We start from the raw sequence: 26,203 nt of genomic DNA on the forward strand, positions 1-26,203 counted from the left end.
GTTGTATATATACCGCTAGGCGCACCCCCGCGCTGCCGCTTCTACACATCGCAGGCCGGCTTATTCAGTACCCAATTGACGCCCGTGCCGACAACAGTGCTCCTACGTTACGTCCCACAAAAACTAAATGTGAGTCATCCTTTATATTTTTACTTTTTAAAAATAAAAATACGTGAGAATGAAAACTCGTGTTCAAAAAAAAAGTACGCGTTGTCTGTGGCGTTTTAATGGCGAAAATGGTATTCGCATATTGTCGTGTTGGGTGTTTTGAGTTGTTAACGGAACTCTTTTGCCGTTTATGAGGCATGCATGTCTTTACATGCCAGAGGTGTTTTTAAACATCTGTCCAGTGCGTTGCATTGTCTTTGTATCGGCTTTATCGCAGACGTTCGTTTCCGGAGGACGTGATCCGTTTGTTAATATAAAAAAATACCTTTTTATTTCAATTGTTTTACGAAGTGTCAGGAGGGGTAATAATGTACAGGAAAATTATAAGTTCTATCAAATTTTCCCTATTGGATGTCTATTCGTGTAATGTTTCATATTCATTTGTCGCACTTAACAAAAACCGTTCAAGATTTACGCATCTATTTTCATAATAAAGAAGGTAGTTTCAGAACTTCTTCAATAAGAAAACTTTTAACAACGTGATGAACAATGACAAACTTGACAAAGTATCTCAATACCAGCGGCGGTATCATGGTTCCATTTTTATCACTTGTCACTATGTCCGTCACTTTCGCGCTTACATATTTGTTAGAACGTGACAGGTATGGTGACAAATGATAAAGAGCCGACCATCTTAGCCCAGCAGATGAATTGTTGGAACGAGGACTCGATGTCGAAGAGGGTGCGTCAGATTTAGGGGAGACAAGTTTTAATAATACATAAAGAAAGTTCATCCACAATACAAATTAATTTTAAAAGTAGTCACTTAATCACTTACTTATCTAGGCACCGGCATGCTGTCTTCCAAAAATTTTCACTATAAAAGTAAAAAAAAGAAACAGTTAACTGTAACGTTTTGGTTCGTTTGCCAGAATGCGATGAATTAATTATGTTAATAAATGCAATTAAGCCTCACAGCAAGTGTCGTTCAACTTTAAGCTTTTAAACCGGAGAAGAGTATTTGAATTTTGCACGTCTAATGTTTTCATAAGTTAAGACACTACTATTTTATTCATAACCTTTAGTTTACAGCGCACTTAGAAATACTCCAGCTTTCCTTTGGAATTTTAAATAATAATAAATACATATTGAACATTCTTACACAAATTGAATAAGCCCCACAGTAAGCTCAAGAAGGCTTGTGTTGTGGGCACTCAGACAACGATATATATAATGCATAAATACTTAAATACATACATAAAACGCCCATCACTCAGGAACAAATATCTGTGCTCATTTCACAAATAAATGCCCTTGCCGGGATTCGAACCCAGGACCATCGGCTTCATAGGCAGGGTCGCTACCCACTAGGTTAGACCGGTCGTCAAATTTTGTCTAAGTAACTTTAAAAGGAAGGTACCTAAGTATCTATTTCATGCATTACTTTAAAAAACCGGCCAAGAGCATGTCGGGCCATGCTCAGAGTAGGGTTCCGTAGTTATTCTTCCGTCACAATAAGCTAAACTGGAGCTTAAAATATAGTAGATTGTTAACCAAGGGGTGAACTGTGGATGTACGTCTTTTTACTATGAAGGGGAAACTTTTTGCGATTACTCAAAAACAGCTAAACTGATCATGTCCGCTATAGTTTTCATTTAATATCTTTCTTAAGCTCTACTTCCACGATTTTTTTCATATTTTTTTGACCTATGGTTCAAAAGTTAGAGGGGGGGACACATTTTTTTTTCTTTCGGAGCGATTATCTCCGAATATATTCTCTTTATCAAAAAATGTTTGTTGAAGACCCCTATTAGTTTTGAGAGACTTTTCCAACAATGTCCTGTAGGGTTGAAGTAAAAAAAAAATCACCCCCACTTTACGTGTAGGGGAGGTACCCTAAAAAAATAATTTTAGATTTAATTGTACGACTTTGTCGGCTTTATTGATTTATATATCCATGCTAAATTTCAGCTTTCTAGCACTAACGACCACGGTGCAAAGCCTCGGACAGACAGACAGACAGACGGACATGGCGAAACTATAAGGGTTCCTAGTTGACTACGGAACCCTAAAAAGATAAAGGCTAGAGCGCATTTAAATTTACTAAGTGTAATAATATCTCCATAAAAGGGCTGCAATTTTATGGCTTATAAAACCCTTGAAAAGGACACTCCGGATTGTCCTTGGTGCAATGTGAATGAACCCAAATCGTATCGGGCACTATATATAGCCACATGACTAACGTATAACATGTGGTGGCGGTTGATATTTGTAATAACAAACTTGAAGATTTGTTTTAAGACTTTTAAGTTATCAACTTTCGTTAAGCTTCATCCCTCTCGATCTTAAAAATTTAGAATCTGAATTTCTATAGTTACTTACGGAATAATTTGAGGGTCATGAATATTATCCGGTGTTTTATTCAGTAACCATAGAGATTACAATTTATAATTTTATTGAAGCTCCTGCTTAAATTTAAAAATAATCGAATATTACATCCACACTTTATCAGGCCAGATATCAGACCCGATTTCGGGCCCGAGCTGTGGATGTGATTGGCGCTTATGTTTTGTTCCCAAAGTTGTTAACCGACAGTTTATTTATATTTAATCCGATAAAATAGCCGTTAATTTTCTGTTAGCAACAATAGTAATGATAATGATAGAATATTATCATCGCTTTCCTTCCGGGAAACAGTTTCAAACAATAGGTTCTGTGCCATTAAATTTCGTTGTTATTGATGAATATCTCCTATTTATCATTGCTAAAGTTTTATTTCATAAATAAACCATTAACCGTTGACCTAATTTTTAGACTAAACTAATACATACCCTGCTTAAAATACATTCCGTCTTGAAAAGAGTTTTTATGTGAAACTCTTAAACCTGCTAAGAAATGTAATGTCATACAACTTTGACTCCTCGCACAGTGAAGTTCAAACCATGAAGATATTCATACATTATTGATAAGGTCAATGTAACAAAATAACAATCCAAAATTATATGTGCAGTAGGTAGGTAGGTACCTCCCAATAATAGTGGCCAGATAAGTAGGTGTTTAATACTCACTGTCCAAGAGATGAGCAACCTAGTAGGTACTGTGATATGTAACGCAATAAAAACTGAACTTTAATGACGTAACCTTACCTTACAACAGCCTAAAGCCGGTTTCGATGACATGTCGACTTTCGCCGCTTTCTCGCTCCCACAAAAACTGCAATTAGTCGGCATGGGCACATACCGCGCGTACTTTATGGCTGGTGTAAAACGATATGGGATTTTATTTATTTTAAATTGTTTTATTTACGAAGCTACCGTGACATTTGCAACACTTTGGCCACATTTTAAGAATTCTGGTTGGAAAAGAGGTCATTGTGTTCAAGAATTCTTTGAATACTTTGTGCAAACATCGGCAGACGCAGTTAGCCGGGTGAACTGTTATTAATTATTTGAACAGGATCTTGTCTTGCTACAGACCATTTTGTATACCTCACCACCTCTTTACGAAAGAATTTGTTTGCAAAGTAATTAGGAGTTGTCCAATTTTGTTTTCGCCAAATTCTGACTAAAATGAAGAGTTTGGTGGATTTTTACCGTATGTCCTAAAGAATCTTCCTCTAAGTTACGATAACCTATGAAAAAACGTATATAATTTGCAGTGTAATAAATTTCGGCTATTATAACACTGACTGTGTTTGAGGTGAATCGGTGTTTCCATAATAATATAGGTATTCCTTATAGGTATATCCTCTTCATAGGCTCAAGACAATTTTGAAGCACTTTTCCTGTTGATGCTCTAATTCTTTAATAATTTACATGGAATAATGACTACAAGACTACCAGTTAATCATTAGTTAATTATTAAACCTATTCAAGCAAGTAGGAAGTACCCATCTTGTGCATAATTACGTAGATTGTATCGTAAAATAACAGCTGATACAACTGACAAAAAAAAAACAAAAAAAATATTCGAATATCGAACGCAAGTGTTTCGCCAGTTTATACACCTACATGCAATTTTAATGTACACATCCGCTATGTACAAAATAGGTAATGTATTCCACGCAGACAGGACAGTAGATGACATGCGAGAGCGAGACGGAGCCTTTTCCGCGTACCCCAGAAAGAGACGAACACTTCCCGAATAACCGAATCGATTGCCTGAGGGCTGGCTTACCCCTAATTCCTAAATGTTAGGGTTGTCGAGACCTCTGAACATATAAAAGTGAAATAAAGATGAATTACCCCCGCAAATGCTTTATGCGATTGCTTTTTATGGGTTTTCTTATGGTTCCTTAGCATGTGGGTTTATGTAAATTCAAGATATGGTATTTTATGCAGTTATGTAGATGTTATTGTAAGTTGAGCAGCGTGTCAGTACTTAGCTTAGCCATTCAAAATTATCTTATTATTACTGTGTTGAATATTCTATCATTAATGGAAGGAAATCGAGGAACATTTTTTGAATTTCAAATATTTATTGCGGTTATGAGCTTATAGGTGTAGCATATTTATATACCTATATACACCATAGGTATATATATACAGGTACAATTTGTAGATACAGTAAGCTGCATAGACAGTTGACCCCCCCTGCAAATAAAGTTATCTCTGCAGCGGACTGTACATCAAATTTTATCTAGGCTAAATATATTTAACGGTCCCTAATTAAACCCATGCATTATAATACTTGGCACACATCTGGAATTTAAATAAAACCATAAATTGTCTCTGGTCAGTTGGTTGGCAACCATAACCGTTCGATATACAAGCCCTAGGTACACTAGGTACCCTACGCGTTGGTCGAATCAATACCGCACGCAGGGGAGAGCCCAGACTGCAACGATAAGTATTTCGAATTGCAGACTCCATAATTGAGTTAAAGATAATTTAATTCGGATTTATTACGTCTCCTTGAATTTAACAGAGCGTAAAATGCGTCTCGTTAAGCTTGCGTCAGTGAATCATTAATTTCAAAGTAAAATCAAAATTATTTTGACGAATTATCACGTTAAAAATGCTTCTATCGTCGTTAAATTAAATTTGAAGTGTATAAAATTTAAACCGTTAATTAGTCTAGCGCACAGATAAAAAATGCACATTAACACAGATGTTCGAAATCTTAATTGTCTATGCTCGCGACGGACCATAAAGTCTGAACGTAGTTTTTGATGTTACATTCTAGCGCTGAGAGGTCGTTGACACCGTGTTCCGGTGCGTTACTGAGCTATTGATTATTTGATACTGTGGCAATGGCACACAATTGGCACGCAGATCTCAGGTTAATAAGCAAGCGATGACATCGGTTCTAATGCCCAAAGCAAAAATCATCCTGTCTATTAAGGAATTGTTATATTTATATCCCAGATACTAAAGTAACAGATGAACCAATTTACTGCCTAATCCTTCTTGATGTTGCACCTATTTTGTACTAAAATGGTATGAAAATGGTTCGAGAAATTGGGGCAATCGAGTTGTCATTATTTGGAGGTATTTTAGTGAAAAGTATAATAAAAGAATCCATCTTCAAAAGTTTGTCATTTGAATTAATTAATTACTTTCTATTTTTGACAGAAAGTTCAATTTGATGATAGATTCAGATTCTTGTACCTATGTTATACAAATAAAAATCTTTGAATATTGGAGATTGTTGTGGGTTGGGTAATTTTCCCTAAATTAGGTACTTACGTCCATGTTAGGGCACAAGTTCTAATCTAACTGTAATTTTGCATTCGCTTAAGAATATTAATAACTAATGATTATTATTACGAGTCTTAAGCCAAGTAAACGTTTCACGTGCGTTTCTCTATTCACTGAATTGTTAGAAACAGGTACTTACCTTAACTTAGCCTATCCCACTCTGATGCGACATGAACATGAAATACAGCACGCCCGTGGCTCAGACAATACAACGTTAGCCGGGAATGCAAATACTATTCATTTTCGCTTTCGAATACTATGGTTAAATACCAATATATTAATGAGGTTTTGAGCTTAATGCCAGTTGTATTGTACGCGAAATACCTAGGTGGTATTTTATTCTTGTCCGTTTAAAATGTTTAAATGTCTAGAAAGTTACCGTAGATGACTTTGGTTTCCTCTATACACCGTGGGCTGATAAAACCCGACGGATTTTAAAGATGTATTCTTGACCGCATTTAGAGACTAAAATGTCACAGAAAGTTTTCTGAAATCGGTCTTGTTTTAGAGATAATGACAATTTTTGTAAAAAATTGTTTCTGTAATAACTTAGTGAAAAACTCCTTTTTGGCTGCGACGCTGTTATTATGTGACTTGGTCTAGACATACCTATTGACAGACATAAAAGTTTTATAAAAAACTCGTAATTTTTAGTGTAAATAAAAAAAAACTTTACTTATTCGTTGTAACTAATTTATTTTTTTCGCCATGATGTAAGAAGAAATAACGTGTCGTATGAAGAAAAAGCAAAAAAAAAAAAAAATTATCTGATAAAAAATTTTTTTTGCCGAATTTCCCCAAATCTTATATAAAATTTTTTGCTCCTCATGACCTCAGGAATGCGTGGTTAAAATCTGTCGGGTTTTACCAGCCCACGGTGTTTAACTTGTGATTCACTGATAATTTTATTTATTACATAAACCTACCATTGAAGTCCACCTTTTCTAAATAATCATGAGGTTTATTTTAATTAACGTTTGGCAAAAGGATTTACCGTACAGCCAAAAATTATGGTTACCAGCTGGGGTTACTTTGATTCGTGGGGTGACATTGTTCAACGATTTATAAACTGTCAGAAATTAGTTTTGAACGCTGAATAACTTAAAGTTTGACATTTTTTACCAAAATTCCGTAAAATAATTATAAAAAGTTCTTGTATCTAATCTTAAGAATCTAATTAGAGCCAGGCCAAGTTAACTTTGCAGCGATTTTGATAGCACAGACTGTGCATTAAATTATGGCGTTTAAAATAACACTTGCTATCAAAATCGCTGCAGAGCATAGCTTTGGTCGACTCTATTTGGTTGGCAACTTCTATAGTAAATAATCAACATCAATATTACTTTAAACATATCTGATTTACTTTATCTAAAGAACTCAGGGTAGGAAGCGAACTTCCTTCGCCATTAATTGTTATGTTTATGAATGACTGAGGTTGCTGGCGTTCACAATGGATGTTATGGGCCCTTCGTCATAGCTGCCGCATTCTTGTCCTATTAGCCATACAGAGAAATGCTACATACGTGGTATTTTATAGTTTATCAGCTATAGGCAGTTTATCTAGGTAAAACTGTTAGGTTACTTATTTAGGTATTGCTTTTTATTTATTTACGGAGTGAAAATTTTACCAATCTGCATTGGGCTAGGGTGGGGACTTAGCTTAAAACCTCTCTTGTTTCGTTTTCCCGGTGGGGCCCCTGTGCTTCAATTCAACACAGTCTCATGCTTGCTGGTGTTGCGAATTCTTGTCGGTATGGTCTCAATCTCAACTCACTTTTAAGTTAAGTACTTCGAATATATTCTTATTTATCTTCTTCCTATAGATCTCAAATACGTCGTTATAACCATATATTAACCAATATCCAAATCAAAATGCGTGCCATAATAACGCGAGCATTAAAATACCTTATGATGTCATAACGGCTAACAACTGATGTTTGATTCGAACAGTTGAAAAAAATATGGCATGATGTCCGGTATCATACAAGCCTAATCTTTCGCATTGGGCGAGGCACAATGTCAAGCGTTTGGTTGGATCAGTATCATAAAAATATCCAACTGTAATATTTAAAATATTTTGCACGAAGTTTTATTTGAGTCTATAGCCTCTCTCCCATTTTAGCGTTTATCCCGTTCCGTGTGGTATATTGATAGAATATCAACAATTAAAAACATTAAAACCATTACCGTCATGCGCATCACTTTTTGACTTCAAACGAGCGACGTCTAGACCACTCAACCACCCAAATTAATGAGCTTTGTAACTTTATTGTTCAATATAACTTTATTGATAGACGTTGATTGTGTCTCTGTTTTGTATCTCTAAAGATTACAATTAAATACTTAGTTAATACACGAGATAAAACCTGCACAAATTAACCATAATAAGCCCGAATCAATAGCGTTTTACGTATGGTAATGTTACATGAGTAGGTACCGATGAATCCACTCAAGCCTAAACGGGTGCATCATGTATTAAACATAAGACAAGTCGTGATTGTCTATAGATGCTCGTCTAAAATGGAGTCTAGTCTGCAAGGCTGTCCTAGTTGACGAGTTTACAAAGCATGCTAATATAGTTACTATCGTTGTACGACATAAGAGAACTAAAGGTACGTATTTCTATTGGTTATTCAGATTTCCTCATTATAAAAGTACGTGTAAAAGTACGGTAGTACCGTTAGTGAGTTGGATGACAATAGGATAAAATGGGAACTAAAATATCGTCATGATAGAAGCAGACGGTGTAATGATAATGAAAGCACTGGTATTCTACATAGTTACGGTAAGTAACCAAGTAGCCATACTAAGTTGTATAGAAAAGTGGATACTTATGTTAGGGAACCGACTGTATACGAAGTGCATAGGTCGGAAGGAAATTGAGATCCGTTTAGTGTTAGGTTTCTTCCGCTATACTATAATATAACATATCATTATGTAGTCAGTACCTGTAGGAAGGTTATAGGTACATTTTTACGCTTATAAGGTAACTGCTGCCATATAAAGAAAACTAATCCAGTAAGAAAATGATTCTAGTGATCACATTATTGCTCAACCTTAGGTGAGATACAAATTTTCGGTCAAGTTTCGTTTTTCAAAGCCTAAATAAACTTGTAGACACATCACACAATAAAGGAACTCGACGCATCGATTTCTTTGTGTGACGAGTGCGTGTCTTATCTCGTTGGTTGTTGAATTTTAAACAGTCGGGTATAATGATATTTTTATCGGCGGTGACCATTCGGAACACATTGGACTGTGTACTAATGCGTACAATGTGTGTGTATGTTTGTACTATCTTAAGTATATAGCTGTTGAAGAGTCAAAAATGAACTCTATAAATTGTCTGAAGTAAATCTGAGTAGCTTCAAATGCCCTTATAGCATTGAACACACTTTGAAATACATAAAATTAATTATTAATTGATTAAATCCATATGATGAAGACAATTCGCGTGACGAGTGATGCCCTTATTCTTTGTGCTTACTTGAATAAATTGAAGTCATTTTTAAATTCAAAGTAACCCCGATTACTATTAGAACATTTTTTCAAATTCTTATTCCAGCCCTGGGCACTTGAGGCCTTGGTCACTTTCTTCTTAGTAATACACATGACATTTATTTGGGTTTATAACACCGATTAACTATACCTAATCTAAATAAAATAAGAAGTCAAGAATTCATAGGTATATTGAGTACTCCATGGCACTGATTGCGTTATGTATATTATTTAGAACATTGTGTTTTCCGGTATAAAACTTCGTGTCTGAGCTGAGCGCTCAATCGATCCAAAGTCGTGGCAACAGCCGTTGTGCAGATGTTTCTTGTGTACGATTTACTCAATATGTCTGAATCCGTATACAGTTGCCTTTGTTATGTAAATAGAGGTAAAGTACTGATTATTAAGATATCAATTTGTTGTTTCTGAAACGTTTGTTTTTGACTCAGCCTTTTCATAACTTTATCGGACGTTTTAACAATCTTAATCATACATGCACCTTTCGATTTGATAAGGTATTTCTAGAATCAATGAAACAGCGATAAGTCTCCCTGTTCAGTTTACAGTTTTATCTAAATCCGCTATGTAAACAACGATCGTAAATGTTCCAACAACTACGTAATGTTTTGAAAACACGTATTTTTAGCTCGCGATTTTCCTATACATTTTCAATAACGGTGAAGTGGAACGTGATATTCAATCTTTGTTGTCTAATGGTCCGAGCTGATCGATATTAGTTTAACATAGTAGTTCATTGACAATATTGATTTTAAGGAAGCTAGAAAAACGGTGTGACTTTAACTTGCAGTTGAAGTATCTTTAAAATATAATGCATGCTTAGGTGTCAATAATATTATCAATTTAATACCTACATCGATATGCTGATAGTGATAGTGAAGGCTCATGGTAAGGTCCGACCGAGAACGCTTTTTTTGTCTCGACCGAGACCGAGACCGAGATTCAATGGGATTCTCGGCCGAGACCGAGACCGAGACCGAGAATTTATAAAATAGAAAAAAAAACGCATTTTGCACTAAAAATGTTTTTATAATCGAAATTCGACGATTTATCAGAAAGAAGTTATCATAATCAATTCGTAGCGCTATTATAAATAGTATTTTTAGGGCTCCGTAGCCAAAATAGCAAAAATGGAACCCTTATAGTTTCGTCATGTCTTTATGTCTGTCGGTCTGTGCGTATATCACAGCCATTTTACTCAAAAACTATACGATATATTTTAAAACCAAATTTGGAACATAGGTGTAGATGTAAGTCGTATGTATGTAAGTCGCTTAAGTTTCGAAAAAAATTGTAAAATATATTTTCCATCAAATCAAATCATTCAAATATCCATCCAAAATTTAAAAAAAAAGTGTCTCATCATGAGGTAGGTTTTTAAAAATACATAAAGGTTGCTAAAAACGTTTTATTGATTAAGTAAATACTTTTGGACATAATCGCTCCAAAAAAATAGTGTGATCCCCTCTAACTTTTGAACCGGGAGAGCAAAACCATTTATAAATATCGAAATAATAAAGCTTAATAAGCAAATATTTTCAGGAAAATTATTTTTAATATGGTCGGTTAAGCCATTTAAGAGTTATTAAGAAAACTGGTCTTCTTATTAAAACGATAAGTGCCACTAACATACGCTCTTTTGCCTGTACGGCTTTTTTGTATTGTATGAAGGTACGGAACCTTCCATTGTGCGTGATCTGACACGTACTTGGCCGGTTTTTTCAGTATGGATGTGCACAAAAAGAGGTACAATAATCCAAATAAAGTGTTTTATATTGTAACCCAAAATATCCGCCACAGGTGTCGTTTTGTACTTAAATACCTACTGGCTTTGCCTTTTCCCGTTAATACAAATATATTTACTATCAAAATATCGAGTGTCATCTTCCACTCACAACAAGTTAATCTAAGTTCTCATTTATTTATCAATAACAACAACCACAAAACGAAAAGACCCAAATGAACAATTCATTACTTGCAACCGCGCCAATCCGATCCCAACACTTGGTATTTGATAAGTAATTGGCTTAAAATGTGGGTACGAAACCAATCAAAATCATATAAAACGTCACACCAACGGGTGGCTAGAAGACCCTGACTCTCGTGCGCAAAAAATTCAAATTCACCTTATTCACCAATGATAACTCATTACCTAGTCTCGGTCTCGGCAAGAATCTCGGCCGATTTTGGCCGAGAACCGAGACCGAGATCTCGGCTCGATTTTTGGCCGAGAATGCCGAGACCGAGACCGAGATCTCGGTCGGACCTTAGCTCATGGCTCCCTCATCCTCACACTCTGAAACCTTTTTTCTAAATCCCAAAGTAGCCAAAATGTCTGTCTCAATACACAACACAATAAATGATTCTTAAATTTTTATTTAAAATGAGTGAAAAATATTTCACTCAATGTCTCACGAGGATAACGAACATTTTTAAAACTTGGTCCGTCCATTTTTCATTCCGACACAACACGAAATTAGGCAATCGGCAGTTCGTAAAATTGAGTGACTTATACGGCAGTTTAACCTACTTGTAGCGATTGCGCTCCATCTTGGGCGTGAAGGCGGTTCAGTATCCAGGGTTAGGTCGCAGATGGCGGTCCTTGCTGCAGGAATGCATATTAATAGATGCAAGGTCAGGTCGTCTTGTGGCTTGCGGTAGATATAATTAGATCACGCACGTTAGTGCAGTCTTATTTGTAAAGAGATGGACAAGATTTGAAAATAGACTCGCACGCCGGTTGTGAGACTTTGGATTCTGATTTTGAACATTAAAACTTCACGCCTGGAAAGCAACTAAGGCGGTTTCACGTGCAGTAGCGTTTTGAAGTTTTTTCTACATATTTCTATCAGCGTTTTTATATCGGGTGTAGAATGGGTGTTACAAGTTTCACTGCAGCCCACACTAAGCGCGTATGCGTCGATTAACAGTAAAAATAGCGACGGTAGTTGTCATCCCAAATAAAACTCGCACCATAAAGAATCTGATTTTTAACGGACAGATTGACTCACAATTGCCGGCGCGACTGTAAACATATTGTACTAATCAGTACAAATCGACCTGTAACGAATGACTCTGTTTATAACTTTATATTATAACAACCGGCTTTAAGTATGAATACTTATGGCACGTTTTATTTTATTAAGCACACGATTGAGTCACTTTCGTGTTGGCGCCGCGTAATATATGAACGTTGTAAATCAGCAAAAACGGTACAGCGAGGCCAGCGATCTGCTTACGGTGAAATTTTAATAACTTTTAACTTTCTACGGTGCATGACTCACCGCCGGTCGTTGTACCGGCCAGACTGTATCGATCCTCTGATTTTTTGCTATTGTTGTTTAATCACGAGCATTTTAAATCATGGGAATTTAGCGAAAGTTCAAATGAATTGCTGGTTTTTGGATAAAGATCAAATCGGATACCTTCATCAAAGTAGTCAACATCAAATACCAAAATTTCTAGCGTTACCTAACAAATTTAAAGACGGTATTTAACTTGTATAGCATTGTAATGTTTTCTGTATTATGTGTAACTACGCTACTAAGTCATAAAGCGTTGTTGGGTGCAAGCGTGACTAAAATAGAAAACACACCAAAATTGCTCATATCATTGTTTTCTAACATCCGTGAATTGTAGGTTAACATCAGATGTGTTCACGTACTCTCTAAGCTTCACGCACTGCTAGTTTAAGGTAATTCATCCGTATAAAACAAGTCTCAGATAGCATCGTGTTTAAACGCCATATGGTGTTCGTACAAGGGTGTCTCACGACACGACGAAATACTTTCCTTTTAGGGTAGAGAGACATGACCATTAAGGTCGAGTTAATCTACAATAGCCCGTTGATTCGGCGCCAGATGGTCAGTAGATCGACCTGGTAAACTGAAGTTATGTCTACCAGGAATAGACATTTCTATTTAGGACTAGACTGGATTTACAGCGGGCGAAATGTCTGGATTCACACACTGACGAGAAGTTTGTTCCTATTTCTTAAGAATCTACAATGTGAAATATATTGTGTTGAATTAAGTAGATGGTATTTACATCACATTTATGAACGTCGTCGGACCTTTTTTTTTAAATTAACTAATTTATTTTCATAAATAAAGTCTGGTACATTGGTTTAGTGTTAGTGTTTTGTTAAAGCCACCCCAGTTTAACTGCGATAGCAAGTTAAACCCACGGACGAAACTGCCTTGCGCACCAAATAATGAGTTTTTTTATTCTTTTTTAATGATTGTAAAGCGGATTATTTCTCGACACATTCCCCGATGAATCAAGAAGTGGAGTCCACTCACAAGTGGTGAGTCAACTAAAAACCTGAAAATGATAAATAAAAGTGACTCATTCCACTCTGTCTTACTTAAGATACTTTTTATTTATGTCAGCTCTTGTAAATTTTCAACAATCGTAGTGACGCAAACGAGTCAAATGCAATTAAAGTTTGCAATGACAGCTGATGAAATGTGCGTGTTTTTGCGAACTAATCGATTAAAAATTTCGATTAGACAGGAAGATTTTTTCACATAAGATGGCGTGATCGTCTCTTCCGTACGCTTAGTGGATTACGCGGATAGGAAAGTGCACGTGCAAATGATTTTTTTGCACGATCGCAGAATTTCGCAACATAGCGCGTCAAATTAACGTCTGATTGCTGTCTGCCTAAACTGAGAACACGCGAATTTAACATGTACAGTCAGCGTCAAATACTTCGTAGCAGTCAAAGTGGCCAAATAGTTCGGTACACCATACTAAATATATGGTGTACCGAACTATTTGGCTACTTTGGTTGCTACAAAGTATTTGACGCTGACTGTACGAAAATACACGAAGTTTACTGTTAAGTGGTATTTGAAACAAAACTAGCCAAGATGGCAATTGTTGATAGAAAACGTGAATCGAAACTTAAAAAATGTATAGTAATTGTCACGTGACTTTTCATAGACTCGTAGTCCTCAGGCAGTCATTTTACACATTTCACGCTCTAACGCCTTGACATACGTACTCGTAGAGAGTCGTGACATGTGATGTGATCAATAAATACCTACCTTGGATCAGATGTTTTCGATGGTTCCGAACAGCTAAATTTAATCGCTGGAATTCGATTTTTTGTTTACTTAGCTGTGCGACTCATATGTGATTCACATGTGCGTTGACCGGGGGGTAACATTAAAGAATACCGATAGTTTTATGCTATTTAAAGAGAACGTGTTTTTTTACGTCACCAAGTATCAAATTGGTCAAATACTTTCAACAAAACGTGACAGAATAGAAGGCAGTGCTGTCATGTCCGTTTGAAATAGCCCCATGGGTTGATTAGAAATAACCCCAGGACTCAATTACTAATTGTTTTATAGTTTATACTATAAAATTTGTATAATTGTATTTATATACACAACTTTGGGAACAAATCTAATTATTTGAATCAAATACTGTATTTATATAATTTATTAAAGCAGGTAACATGTATCTAAACGGTGGTGGCCGAGAGGATATGACGTCCGACTTTCAATCCGGAGGTCGCGGGTTGAAATTCAAATCCTGGCTCGTCCCAAATGCACCAAAGAGTTTTTCGGAACTTTGTATGGCCTAAGGTTTTCAGCGAAGAAAAACATGGTGAAAAAACCTGCACATATCCGCTAAGAAATTCAAAGGTGTATGTGAAGTCCCCAACCCGCATTAGGCATGCGTAGTCCAATCCAATCCTTCCCGCGTATGAGAGGAGAACTGTGCCCAGCAGTGGAACGTATATAGGCTGAATTATTATAAACATGTATTATAAAGGTCTTCGCACACTATACCAATTCCACACCAACTCAACTCACTTTTGGTTCATCTTAGTGGACGACGCGTAGACCACCCGACAGTTACCAAATTTTAAACATTGTACTATAGGACATACAAGATAAGGCTTTAATTTCAATATTTAATTTTGAGTCGAGTGGCTGTTGAGTTGTAACAATGTGCTAAGACCTTAATACGCATGCGCAACGCAGCCGAGCGAGACCCGAGACTAGTATGCTGTGACACGACACCGCGAAACTGCGCAGCAGGGTTGCCACTCCGCTGATTGAGAGATAATTGAACGATAGGGTTGTTCCATGTCGACTATAATCGTTAGGTTTAATGTGAGATTTGCATCTCTACGGTGTGGCAGATGTCAACGGTTTATGTGCTTTACTTTGTTGAATTTTGCTGTCCGACAGATTATGTAAAGTCTGTTAGATTATGTCGGTTTGCGTAAGATTTTTTGCAATATTAATTATTTTATTTACTAATTTATTTTAAACGCCGTTACTATGTTAAGGTTACTAATACAATACAAATCCTCTTTATTGCACAACCTCAGAACAAATGTACATGGAAACACATATAATACATGAAGATAGAGGTAAACAACAGGCGACCTTATCGCTACAGAGCGAACTCTTCCAGACAACCTTTAGGTAGTGGAGAAATTAAACTTTTAATTTAACTAATTAGGAGGTGCAAAAAAAAACTAAATTAAAACTAAATAGCAGTACTAATATAATAGAGTTTATCGTATTTATTGTATTTAATGCTTGCAAATTGATTTCAGCATTTCCTGTCACATAACAGAGTCATATTTACAAATAAATCGATAATCAACGTAATAAAATGCATTTACTGAGTTAAAATCGTGTCAGCAAAACTTTTATTTTAAAACGATTTCTGCGCTTACGGGGTAGGTAATTGAGTGTTATACCCTGTGGCCTTAAAATGAACCATTTAGATTTTATGTGCTTTGACTATACTACACTAAAATAACAAATAAACACCTACTTATACATTAAAATGTACCTACCGGTTGCTGTCAAACGAGTATTGAAATTTAATCTCTTCTTCCAGGTCATTACCCTTCGATTCGCATTACGCATTATTATTTATTATGAATGCGAAGCAGGACTGCATCGCAGATTCCAAGCGCAGTTTGCTCGGGTTCGGCCAATTTAGTAGTTTTAGTACATAGGTACAATTGGATAAGAGCACACTTAAGCTGTTAGCTATTCTTTTTTCAATGAAGCTATATCATCGCTTCTTTTATCATATGACCAACCCACGCTCGTACATTAGGGAATTTAGGTATGCAGAAAAAAATACAAAAGTAGGTGCATATTGTTTTTGTAGCATATAAAAATAATAGTTACGCGAAAACGCCTAATAATACGAGTTTTTTTTTCTTAAACCGCGCATAACCTAATCTTTGAACCGTTGAAAATTTTGATATTTCTACACTAAATTTATTCGGCATAAATGGGTTTCCATTTCATGTGTGAGGATGTTGTCACTTGCCTAAGGATTTAGGGATCTCTTTCAACTAGCTTAGAAGAGTGTAATATACCAGTTATAAAATAATAAAAAATATGACAGGCGCACTTATAAGGTGACAACAATAGACACCTAGATTCTATTTTTTCTAGGTCCCATGGCATTGTGTAGCTCAGCTCTTCTTCTGTTGTAAACTAGATCCCAAGTAATGTGGACTTATAGGTATCTACGTACTATACGTGTGTCGGTTCAGCACTTTTTCATTTTTTTACAAGCAGTTGCCTTATTTATTATGCAGTAATTCTTAACATAACCAAGTTTTGACCGCAGTTTAAGGCGTTATTTGCTTGAGTAAACTCAAACGGGATTGGTTCCGCAAATAACATAACGCAAAACAACAGAAATATGATCATGCGGATAACGTGTCTAAATATTTTGAACGCAGCCGTTTTTATGTTGTGTTTACGGAACTAATAAGAAGCTAAACTAGTGCCTCTCGCTCTTGCACATATATTATGTGGAGAGGCAGATAACCAAATTTCGATTTGAGATGTACGCGTGATAGGCTCTCAGGCTAATAATTATAGGGCGGTGCATATTGCTCGTATAATCAAGAGTAGAAAGATTCATGAATAGTACATACGTGTCAAAAATGCAGCAGAGAGACGTGCAATCTTGACTCTCTATGTACAATACAATACTCTTCATTGGGCAACTTACACATTTTAACCTAACCTACACTTGTAGAGATTAGTTGTAACTACTTCTAGACTCTTGTATGCATATTTATTTAAAATTAATTGGCTGTTATTAAAAACGATTGTTCATTTATCTCTTTCGCAATGCTACCCTTTCCAAATTCGACGGCGGCGCTTAAATAAGTGGTCACGAGTTGTCGTGCCTATAAAGTTCGATGGACCAATTGCACCATAGGTAGTTGTCATCGTGTGCAATACAAACAGTACCTTAACACATTTATTTCAACTTACAGCGTCTGTGAAAAATATTCAATTGGTTCTTAACTTAAGCAAAAATATTCGCTCGATCACATAATACCATATCCTTGCAATCCCCATATTTACTAAATTTCCGAAATCATATTGAATAATCTGAAGGAATTGAGCAGTATTATTTAAGATTAATTGGGATTGAGAATACCTCTATGGTGGTGGTGATAATTTTCTAGATTGAGTGATTTAAAGGAAAAGGGTCTCGGATGAAACCTCCGGATGTACGTAGATAGGTAAAATCAATAAAAATACCCAAGAAAGAGTATTGTTGCCACGAGACGCTCTCACACGTCGGGTCGACAACAATGCCCGACAAATTTCGTATTCCACGCGTACCACAACACAACATACTAAGTAGGTGGCTATATTTATGGCGTGAATGCCTTTTTTATCAATGAGTCATTGTCTTTGCTCTATAATTCATACAACTCAAAAGTAAAAAAAACAGCTACGGTTTTTTTTCGTTGTCTTCTCGATTTTGAAATCTTCTAAAATTGTAGGTAGTTTTTTGTCCGGATCATAAAGCTCTTCTTTGTCTAGTCTATATTGGCTCGGTACAATAATAGGAATTAATATAATTAAATTTAATAAAAACGCAGTCTATATCGCTTCGGTCATATAAAGCGGCTTTTACCTATTTGTCAACACACCCACAATAATTGTAATTAGTATAATTAAACTTGATGGGATCGTATTGTTATTCCATAAGTAGAATTCTAATGACTGCTAAAAGGTGCCATCAGGACAGTTCAATGACTTTAATAGGTATCTATTGTATTGTTTTTTGTTTCGTTAGCTCTTCTTCCTCAGAGATCTACTTTTGACTCAGGGATTACATTAAATTTAAAAAAGATTATCCTAAACCAGACTATATTTATAACAGAAACACAGTAAAAATTCGAAAACAAAACAATTTAGGTACTTGCTTTAAGCATCGCAAGGTCCCGTCATACTTTTCACCGGCTCCTTATAATAGTACGGGTCCGGCTGGGGTCCGACGCGGCTCATCTGGTCGCGGAACAGCCGGTACACCTTCCCGTTCTGCGGCGCGCCGACGCGGCCGAATGGCGTGTCTTTGAGACGCCAGCCGTAGTCCCAGCCGCTTTTTTCGGCGAAGTAATATCTAGAAACGCGGAAGAGAACTGTGTTGAGTCTTTTATCTGCTTCAGACAGCATTATTGATAATCCTAAATAAACAATCGCTAATGGGCTATTCAAAGTCACCGATAATCGCATGTGATTTGTAATATATTTATGGTCAATCCAAAATTCTAAAATCACATTCCATTTGTTGCAACGTCTTTAGACACCAAGTTGATTTGGGTAGAAGATCGAGAACATACTGCACGCTCGACCTTATGTTAGCCTAAAAGCACCTAGCCAAAACAATTCGTCAAAATTGACGGGTACCGCCATGAACCGGGTATCTCAGGGCCCTCACGATTACAGTGTCAGCCGCAAATGCAAATAAGGATGCAGGATCGATTCATGCCCTGGACAGCCTAGAAGTCTCTAGCTTTTGTCACTTTTCCTTTTATATATACATGTATTGCAGTTTATAACCATCCATTATACTAATAATATAAATGAAGTAACTTTGTCTGCCACACATAAACCGCTGAACTGATTTAGATTAAATTTGGAATGGATATAGTTTCAGGCCCGGGGAAGGACATAAGATAGTTTTTATCACGCAGACGACGTCACGAAGAAGCTAGTGATACTAAAGAAGGTACTCGTATGTAGTATGCAATACCTGTCCTCTGGCTTAATCTTGTTCCGATTCTTAATATAAACCAATCGCCCATAGAATGGTTTCGGTTTAAAAAGAATCTCCGTATGCGCCGGATCGACCGGCTTCATAATCGGATCCGGACTGAGATCCGTGTCTGGCCGGCCGAGTCTCGGATCTTCTTTCGGATCTCCGAGCCCTATGGCCGGTATTGAGTGTTCTTTCATCAAAGATTCTATGCCGGGGATGGTTTTGGCGTCGTGGATAGGTGTGCGGCGTCGATTATATCCTGATGATACGAAGTCGCGTGTGGTCGCAGCTAGGGACAGAGTAAACGCATATTTTCATTCGCAATCCATGTGTGTTTGTACTTTAAATGTCTATAATTTGAGAGTATATTAGTAGTTTAGCGTACCTACCTGCGTAGCGTAATAGAAAAAAAATATTCTGCCACGGCGCTAACATTTTAATCTCAAATCTCAAGATAGTTTTTACGAAATCGACTGCTATCTTTTTTTAACCCAAAAGGAAAAACTAGGCCTACAGGACAGGTGTATTCAGGAAAATCAAGAACTTAATACGCACCACGTCTAAATCTCGGATCCTACATTAAACATGGTGATTTTTGTTAAGACTATTTTTAGTATTAAAAAACCATACCTAATCCGCCAATCATATTTTGTTTAATAACGTCGATGTCAGTAAGGTTTTTATCAGGTCGCGTAAGAACGGCAGCCTGCTGAAGTTGCTTCTGGTGTATGGTATTCCATTTCTGCCGGAGTCTCGCTGTCTTCTCACAGCTCTCTATGAAGAACTTGATATAGTCGGGATTCGTGATGTCTGGTTGCGGCATGGTTAAGTTACAAACATATATTTAAAAGTTCTGTAAAATATTACACAAAAAGGAATCTGTCGTTAATCCAAAAATGCTCTATGGTTTCTGACAACTGCTCTGTAGGCTTGTATTCAAAAAGATTTCAACCCTTCATTATAATATTTATAACCTTCATGCTAAGAGGTAATAAAGAAAACAATATAGAGAAAGACATTCAAAATTGGATAACAGTTATGAAATAATTAGCTTTGGTCTAATAACTTAACTACTTAAATCAACAAAAATTAAAATAAGTAGGTAAATGAGACAAACAGTTATTCAACGCGTATATTTTAAAAACAATAGCTTGCTAATAAAACATACTGAGTAGGTACAAAAGAATGAAACGCAACGGTTCAGCCACTGCATCTGACTCATGTGGCGATAAGCCTCGCCCTAGAAGGAAAAATGTTACTAAAAGTCCTTTTAGTCACAAAGGATTTATTGAGTTAATCAGCCGAATTACACGCTCAGTTGATCACAGTGTCTCATCACATGTGTAGAAAGGCTTTAATGAATTATAGCCCTTAATGTCTCTGCATTAAGGTTTATAAAAGGTTGCGTGTGTTTTTTGGTACTTTGTCGATGACTCAAACATTTCTTTGTGAGAACTCTCGAAACAAAAGAACATTGATCGTTTGACCGATTTAGGTAGTTATTTAGTGCGAGGGCGTAGTAATTTTACCGACTTTAAAAAATAAAAGTTAGTCGATTGTCTTCGTCGTTAATATGTAATTTAATTTAGGTGTTCGAAAGTAGTTTCACATTAGATAATGCAGGCAAAATGTACTTACCTACGTAATATGTTTGAAAATGCGTTCCAGTCTAGTATCAGTTCAGTGGCCTAGTCATACCAAATAAGAGTACTAACTGAGGTCCTTGCGAAATTCATCGAATGGGGGCAATGGGCCGGGCCTGTGCTCCCGGTCTGTCGATCAATTTGGGGCTCCTCTCCTTTTGCCCGCTTTGCCATCCTCCTATAGGTCAATGTGACCAAATCCGTCATAGGGACAATTCTGTACACAGCAGGTTTTTTGCAAACAATAGTACACAAATCTTATACCTTTAAACGAGCAATTCTTGTATATATATATATATTTCCGGGATCTCGGAAACGGCTCTAACGATTTTGCTGAAATTTGGTATATGGGGGTTTTTGGGGGTAAACAATCGATCTAGATTAGTCTTATGTTTGGGAAAACGCGTGTTTTCGAGTTTTCATGCGTTTTTCTTTCGACGCAGAATATGGTCGCTAATTTCGTGTTGCCGGCCACTGTCTTTCTGGTCCAGCGGGTTAAGACGCGAACTGCTAAACGAGTGTTACGGGTTCGCCCGGTGACTAATTTTTTTTTTTATATGTCCAAGTTTATATATTTTTTTTAATTTTTATTTTTTCAGACAAGTTTAATTTAGCAAAAAAATGTAGTTAAGATTATCACCTATACACCACCATATTAAAATAAATAGTTATAACACTTATAACCGAGCAAAGCTCGGTCGCCCAGGTACTGATAATTTATCGAAGCAGCGAATTGCCTTTTGCTTAAGCAATCAAAAGCAGCCATGAAGGGCTTTTTTCCTACGGTAGAAAAAAAAATACAGTCGTGTACGGACGGTTTTGGCGGAATTGACCTTACTTTGCTATTCCAGTACTCTGTTGTTGTAAATTATTTTCATCGACAACATTAATCAAACAGATAAAAAAAAAAACAATATTTCTACAGGCATAAGGCATAAACCATAACAGTTTTAGTGATTTGTTTCCTTTATCTGTACACGCTAAAAAGCACTACTTCAACCACTGCCTATAACGAAAACGTCATTGTTGCAGTAAAAAATGGCCTGCTCAGTCGACGCCCCCTCCCTCAAGGACCTCCCGAAGGTCGCCACAGACCTGAAGAGCCAGCTCGAGGGCTTCAACACCAGCTGCCTCAAGGACGTCGATACCAATGAGAAGATTGTGCTGCCATCTGCTGAAGGTTCGTGACGGTTTTACAAAGTAATGAAAAAAAGTTATCTTACGTTAGAGGTTACTTGTGTTTACAAAACACCCCCGTTAATATGACAATATTTAACGGCATGGTAGGTCTCAAATTCGTTGGTAATCAGTATAGTCTGTCAAACAAATTTTTCAGTAGAAAAAGACGTGATTTTTTTTTATCGGACGATAATCCTACGCGCCAAAATTTTAAATATATATGTCTACTTTTTAAAACACAACCCCAAGCGAAAAACGAAAATCAAAATTTCGTTATCTGCCTCTCTATCGCACGAATATGGAAGAACGATGGAAGCAGATTTTTTCGCGGAAGGTCCTTTGAATTGTGCGTAATAAGCAAAGAATACAATACTCACTGGTAATAAAGAAATAAATATATCCATATATTATACCGTATACGTAGTCAACAATGTACTGATTTCAAAGATCAACAGGCAACTTTTTTATTAATAAAAACATAAAACAGATTATTTAAATTGCAACAGATATAGCACAAGAGAAACAACACACAGCTCTTCTGCAAGGTGTAGAACAGTTTCAAACCTCTTCTCTGAGGAAAACAGACACCGTCGAAAAAGTTGTGCTACCGAACGCACTAGGTACCCTGAGTGGCTGAATACTTAATCTAGAATTCCTAATTTTATTATAGCGCAAACGTGCACTAATTGGTTTTGCTTCGCTAAATCATTTTAACTTTTCTCTAACTAATTATAAACTCCAGTAAAGAATTTATGACCATATTACATCTGAAGATCATTCACCCCCATTAAATAACTTGTTTTCAGACTTGTACCGTGTTCGTTGTGAAATCATGAATATAATCACTACTAATAACTGGCTGATTTTTAAACACTTCAATTAACTCGCTCCGTCGTTTTTGAGTTTTGACAGTTAGAAAATAGCGCGAGTGTCGTCAAAATTTAAATTCGGAACCAGATAATAAATATGTTGTCTATGATTTTCAGATGTTGCCACAGAGAAAACTCAAAAGTCCCTATTCGACGGCATTGAGAAGTTCGATGCCACAAGGCTGAAACACACCGAGACGCAGGAAAAGAACCCGCTTCCTGACAAAGATGGTAATATTAATTTACGACATTGATACTCATTTATTTGCACTTGTGCATGAGCACATGCTGGAGGCACCTGTATCAAAGCATTCTAAGCGCCATAGCATTCTAACGTTGTTTTTCTTACGTGCCGATAATATCGATATATAATAATGCCAAAAGCAGTAATTCAATAAATTTAAAAGAAGTTAACCCAAAACGTGTAAAGATAAGCACCATCTAAACTTACCTAACGTATTTATTCGAGAGTTTTAGTCGATTTTGCCATTTATAACCGACGCAAAATTTAAGTTATCTAAACAGAGAAAGTAACAATTTATTTTATTGTTTTTATCTAGTTTCTTCCCTTAAAAAAATTTATTAGAAAGAGATTTATGCACAAATCACATAGTCTCACCGCAAGAGCAACGGAATTCATTTTAATTTGTTGGTTTACAAAATTTGTTAACCTTTCTGTATGATTTCGACATTGTACATTAATAATAGACATCTAAGCTAATTTCCGATTACATCAGAGGTGAGCCTAAAGCCTGATTTACATGCGTGCCGAGACTTGGTAAGCGTCAGGGACGCTGCTATGCGGTGGAATAAGATAGAAATATTGCTCGTTCCCTCTAACGCATAACTGCGTCCCTTGCCAAGTTTCAGCACGCATGTAAATCATACTTTACCGCTAACAAGCACTGAATTAACGTCGTGCAGTCTAATCGCATTGGCAAAGTAAAAAGTAAATAATGCTTTTCAATAACGTCCGTACGAATGAGGGTTAAGACGCAATAATAATAATGAAATTAAAAAGCCTATATGCATGGATATTGTATAATTTGCCGTGTTCATTTGCGTTTATTGCATTTGCGCTTTTATTTTATTTTTTGCGTTGCACCTTTTGCTTATAACAGTTGTGGCTGCGGAGAAGGCGCACCAAAATCTCCTGGAGGGCGTGGAACACTTCGACAAAGCTCAGATGAAGCACGCAACTACAGAAGAAAAGAATCCCTTGCCGCCACAAGAAGGTTCCTGCTTTGTTCTTTTTTTCTTTCAATTGTACTGAAACCTAGTTGTACAAACATTTTTTGGAGCTTAGCAAATGCCCCGATAGAAATACCACTAACTGGTTCACTGACACAAATAATTCCAAAACACGAAATGAGGTATCTGTAAATTTAATGAACCTTAAGCAACTGAGCTTGAACTTGTATATACTTAACCTTTTTTTAATGCAAATAAATGATTATGATTATGAATCACATGTTCGTTGTACAAAAATGACTTCGGATTAAAATAGTCAATGGTTTCAATTTTATGACTCATCTTGTATTGCATAGATTGACTTAGATTTAAGTGATAGAGTTCGCTCAGAGGTATATTATGCGTGGGTGATGTTTTTGTACAATCTTTTAAGTGTTACAAAACATGGAATAAAAACCGAAAGTCTACTAAAATATGAAGACACCCATTTTCAAGTCTATAATGTTCTTATTAAAGTATGAATGTTTATAATGCATAAACAATTTCATACCTCTTAGAAAAATATTTCCTATTTTTGTTCCTACGATAGAAGATTGGTTTCGTACAATAGATAGATTGACAAACATTAAACTCTATATTTATTCCTACAACATACATTCCCACACAATACTACGGTAACATAATTTCCAAACTCTAGAAACTGATAGCTTATTATTTCCACAGCTATCGAGGCGGAAAAGGAGAAGAACAAATTCCTGAACGGCATCGAGAACTTCGACCCCACCAAGCTGAAGCACACGGAGACGTGCGAGAAGAACCCTCTGCCCACTAAGGACATCATCGAGCAGGAGAAGACCGCCTAGGCGCTCCACGTCGCTATGTATCTCGCTAGTATCGCCCTTATTTTAATAAACGTCGATATAAGTTAAATAAGAAACCAAATATAAGTTACATCGACAATGTCCTTCACATACCATAGTGCATTAAGCAAATACCAAAAACGCATTGCAGCCATGTGCCAAAAACGCATAAGTTCTTCATTTCAAAAACCATCGTTGTAACTTATAGTGGTAGTACTGTAACAGGCCTGTTTACGCCTTTCTTTTCAGACAGTCTTCCTATGAAATTACAGCACCATTTACCTACTGGTATTTTAACCAACAGATAAATATTTACGGACTTTTACAGGACTGAAGAATAGACGTAAACTGGTTCTTATCATTAGATTTTAAGAACCGAAATTTCTATGTCACTTCTTAATCGTATATTTATCTAATAATAATTGTATTTTATGAGCATTTTATTATTTAATTTATATTGAAGTGAATAATTAAGTATTAATATCAAGTACTGATTTTATTTTAGTCGAGAACACAGCACTCTAAGATTTTATTACAGTACCAGATTTATTTTAAGCTTTGTGCATGTGTTCTCGTTAAGTTGAAAGATTATTAATTTAAGTACCAATTCAATTCATGCATCATTGTGTGTGTAAAGTGGTTCTGGTCAATAAAATATTACTAGAATATTAGTCTCCTGTTGCGTTCGGTTTCAACTTGTAACTTATTTCTTCGTTGATATTAGTGTACGCGTTTTCAGTGTTGCATTAACTTAGAAATAAGCAAAATATCATCGAAATTTGTAGTACTGTATGTAATAATTATATTTGCTCAACCGTGTTTGGAATGAAAGATTCCTCATCTAAAAGGCGATTCGTTTTAAGTGGTACATTTTTATAAATCATATACAAAACAATAAATCCTTTTCCAATTTTATATTGTGCTGTAATAATTACAACAATTGTAACCATTTTACCAAAATTTTGTATGTTTTTACAGACGGTGCTTTATATAAATACAAAATAAAAAGTATGTTGCATTTTATTTATAAAATCCTTTTTTCTAGTAATAAACGATCAGTGGTGATATTTGGT

General features: G+C 36.1%; 2 protein-coding genes across 4 annotated transcripts; one reads left to right on the forward strand and one right to left on the reverse strand.

Annotated features, from left to right (window-relative positions):
* LOC133522603 (thymosin beta) lies at positions 1 to 26,141 on the forward strand. Of its 3 annotated transcripts, XM_061857964.1 has the most exons (6): positions 1 to 129; positions 22,064 to 22,211; positions 22,717 to 22,830; positions 23,197 to 23,310; positions 24,201 to 24,314; positions 24,994 to 26,141. In XM_061857964.1, exons 2-6 carry the CDS (start codon positions 22,070 to 22,072, stop codon positions 25,131 to 25,133), a joined length of 624 nt encoding a protein of 207 aa, XP_061713948.1. In that variant the 5' UTR covers positions 1 to 129; positions 22,064 to 22,069; the 3' UTR covers positions 25,134 to 26,141. The 3 variants fall into 3 exon arrangements, with proteins under 3 accessions (XP_061713948.1, XP_061713950.1, XP_061713949.1); XM_061857966.1 differs by lacking the exon at positions 24,201 to 24,314; XM_061857965.1 differs by lacking the exon at positions 22,717 to 22,830 and having other exon boundaries at positions 2 to 129.
* On the reverse strand, positions 17,822 to 20,451 carry LOC133522602 (uncharacterized). Its single transcript, XM_061857963.1, has 3 exons — positions 20,019 to 20,451; positions 19,383 to 19,677; positions 17,822 to 18,749 (listed from the first exon to the last, which is right to left on the reverse strand). Exons 1-3 carry the CDS (start codon positions 20,209 to 20,211, stop codon positions 18,554 to 18,556), a joined length of 684 nt encoding a protein of 227 aa, XP_061713947.1. The 5' UTR covers positions 20,212 to 20,451; the 3' UTR covers positions 17,822 to 18,553.
* Positions 26,142 to 26,203: the final 62 nt, after the last annotated feature.

Source organism: Cydia pomonella, chromosome 11 (genome assembly GCF_033807575.1).
Source record: "Cydia pomonella isolate Wapato2018A chromosome 11, ilCydPomo1, whole genome shotgun sequence".
Lineage (NCBI taxonomy): Eukaryota > Metazoa > Arthropoda > Insecta > Lepidoptera > Tortricidae > Cydia > Cydia pomonella.

Excerpts from the sequence above, each read along its gene's own strand:
- LOC133522602 (XM_061857963.1), bottom strand. The coding sequence starts at position 20,211 with ATGCCGCAACCAGACATCACGAATCCCGACTATATCAAGTTCTTCATA. Across the intron at positions 19,678-20,018 it reads AAATATGATTGGCGGATTAG|CTGCGACCACACGCGACTTC; the intron begins GTATGGTTTTTT and ends CTCTGTCCCTAG. Across the intron at positions 18,750-19,382 it reads AAGATTAAGCCAGAGGACAG|ATATTACTTCGCCGAAAAAA; the intron begins GTATTGCATACT and ends CCGCGTTTCTAG.
- LOC133522603 (XM_061857964.1), top strand. The coding sequence starts at position 22,070 with ATGGCCTGCTCAGTCGACGCCCCCTCCCTCAAGGACCTCCCGAAGGTC. Across the intron at positions 22,212-22,716 it reads TGTGCTGCCATCTGCTGAAG|ATATAGCACAAGAGAAACAA; the intron begins GTTCGTGACGGT and ends AAATTGCAACAG. Across the intron at positions 24,315-24,993 it reads TCCCTTGCCGCCACAAGAAG|CTATCGAGGCGGAAAAGGAG; the intron begins GTTCCTGCTTTG and ends TTATTTCCACAG.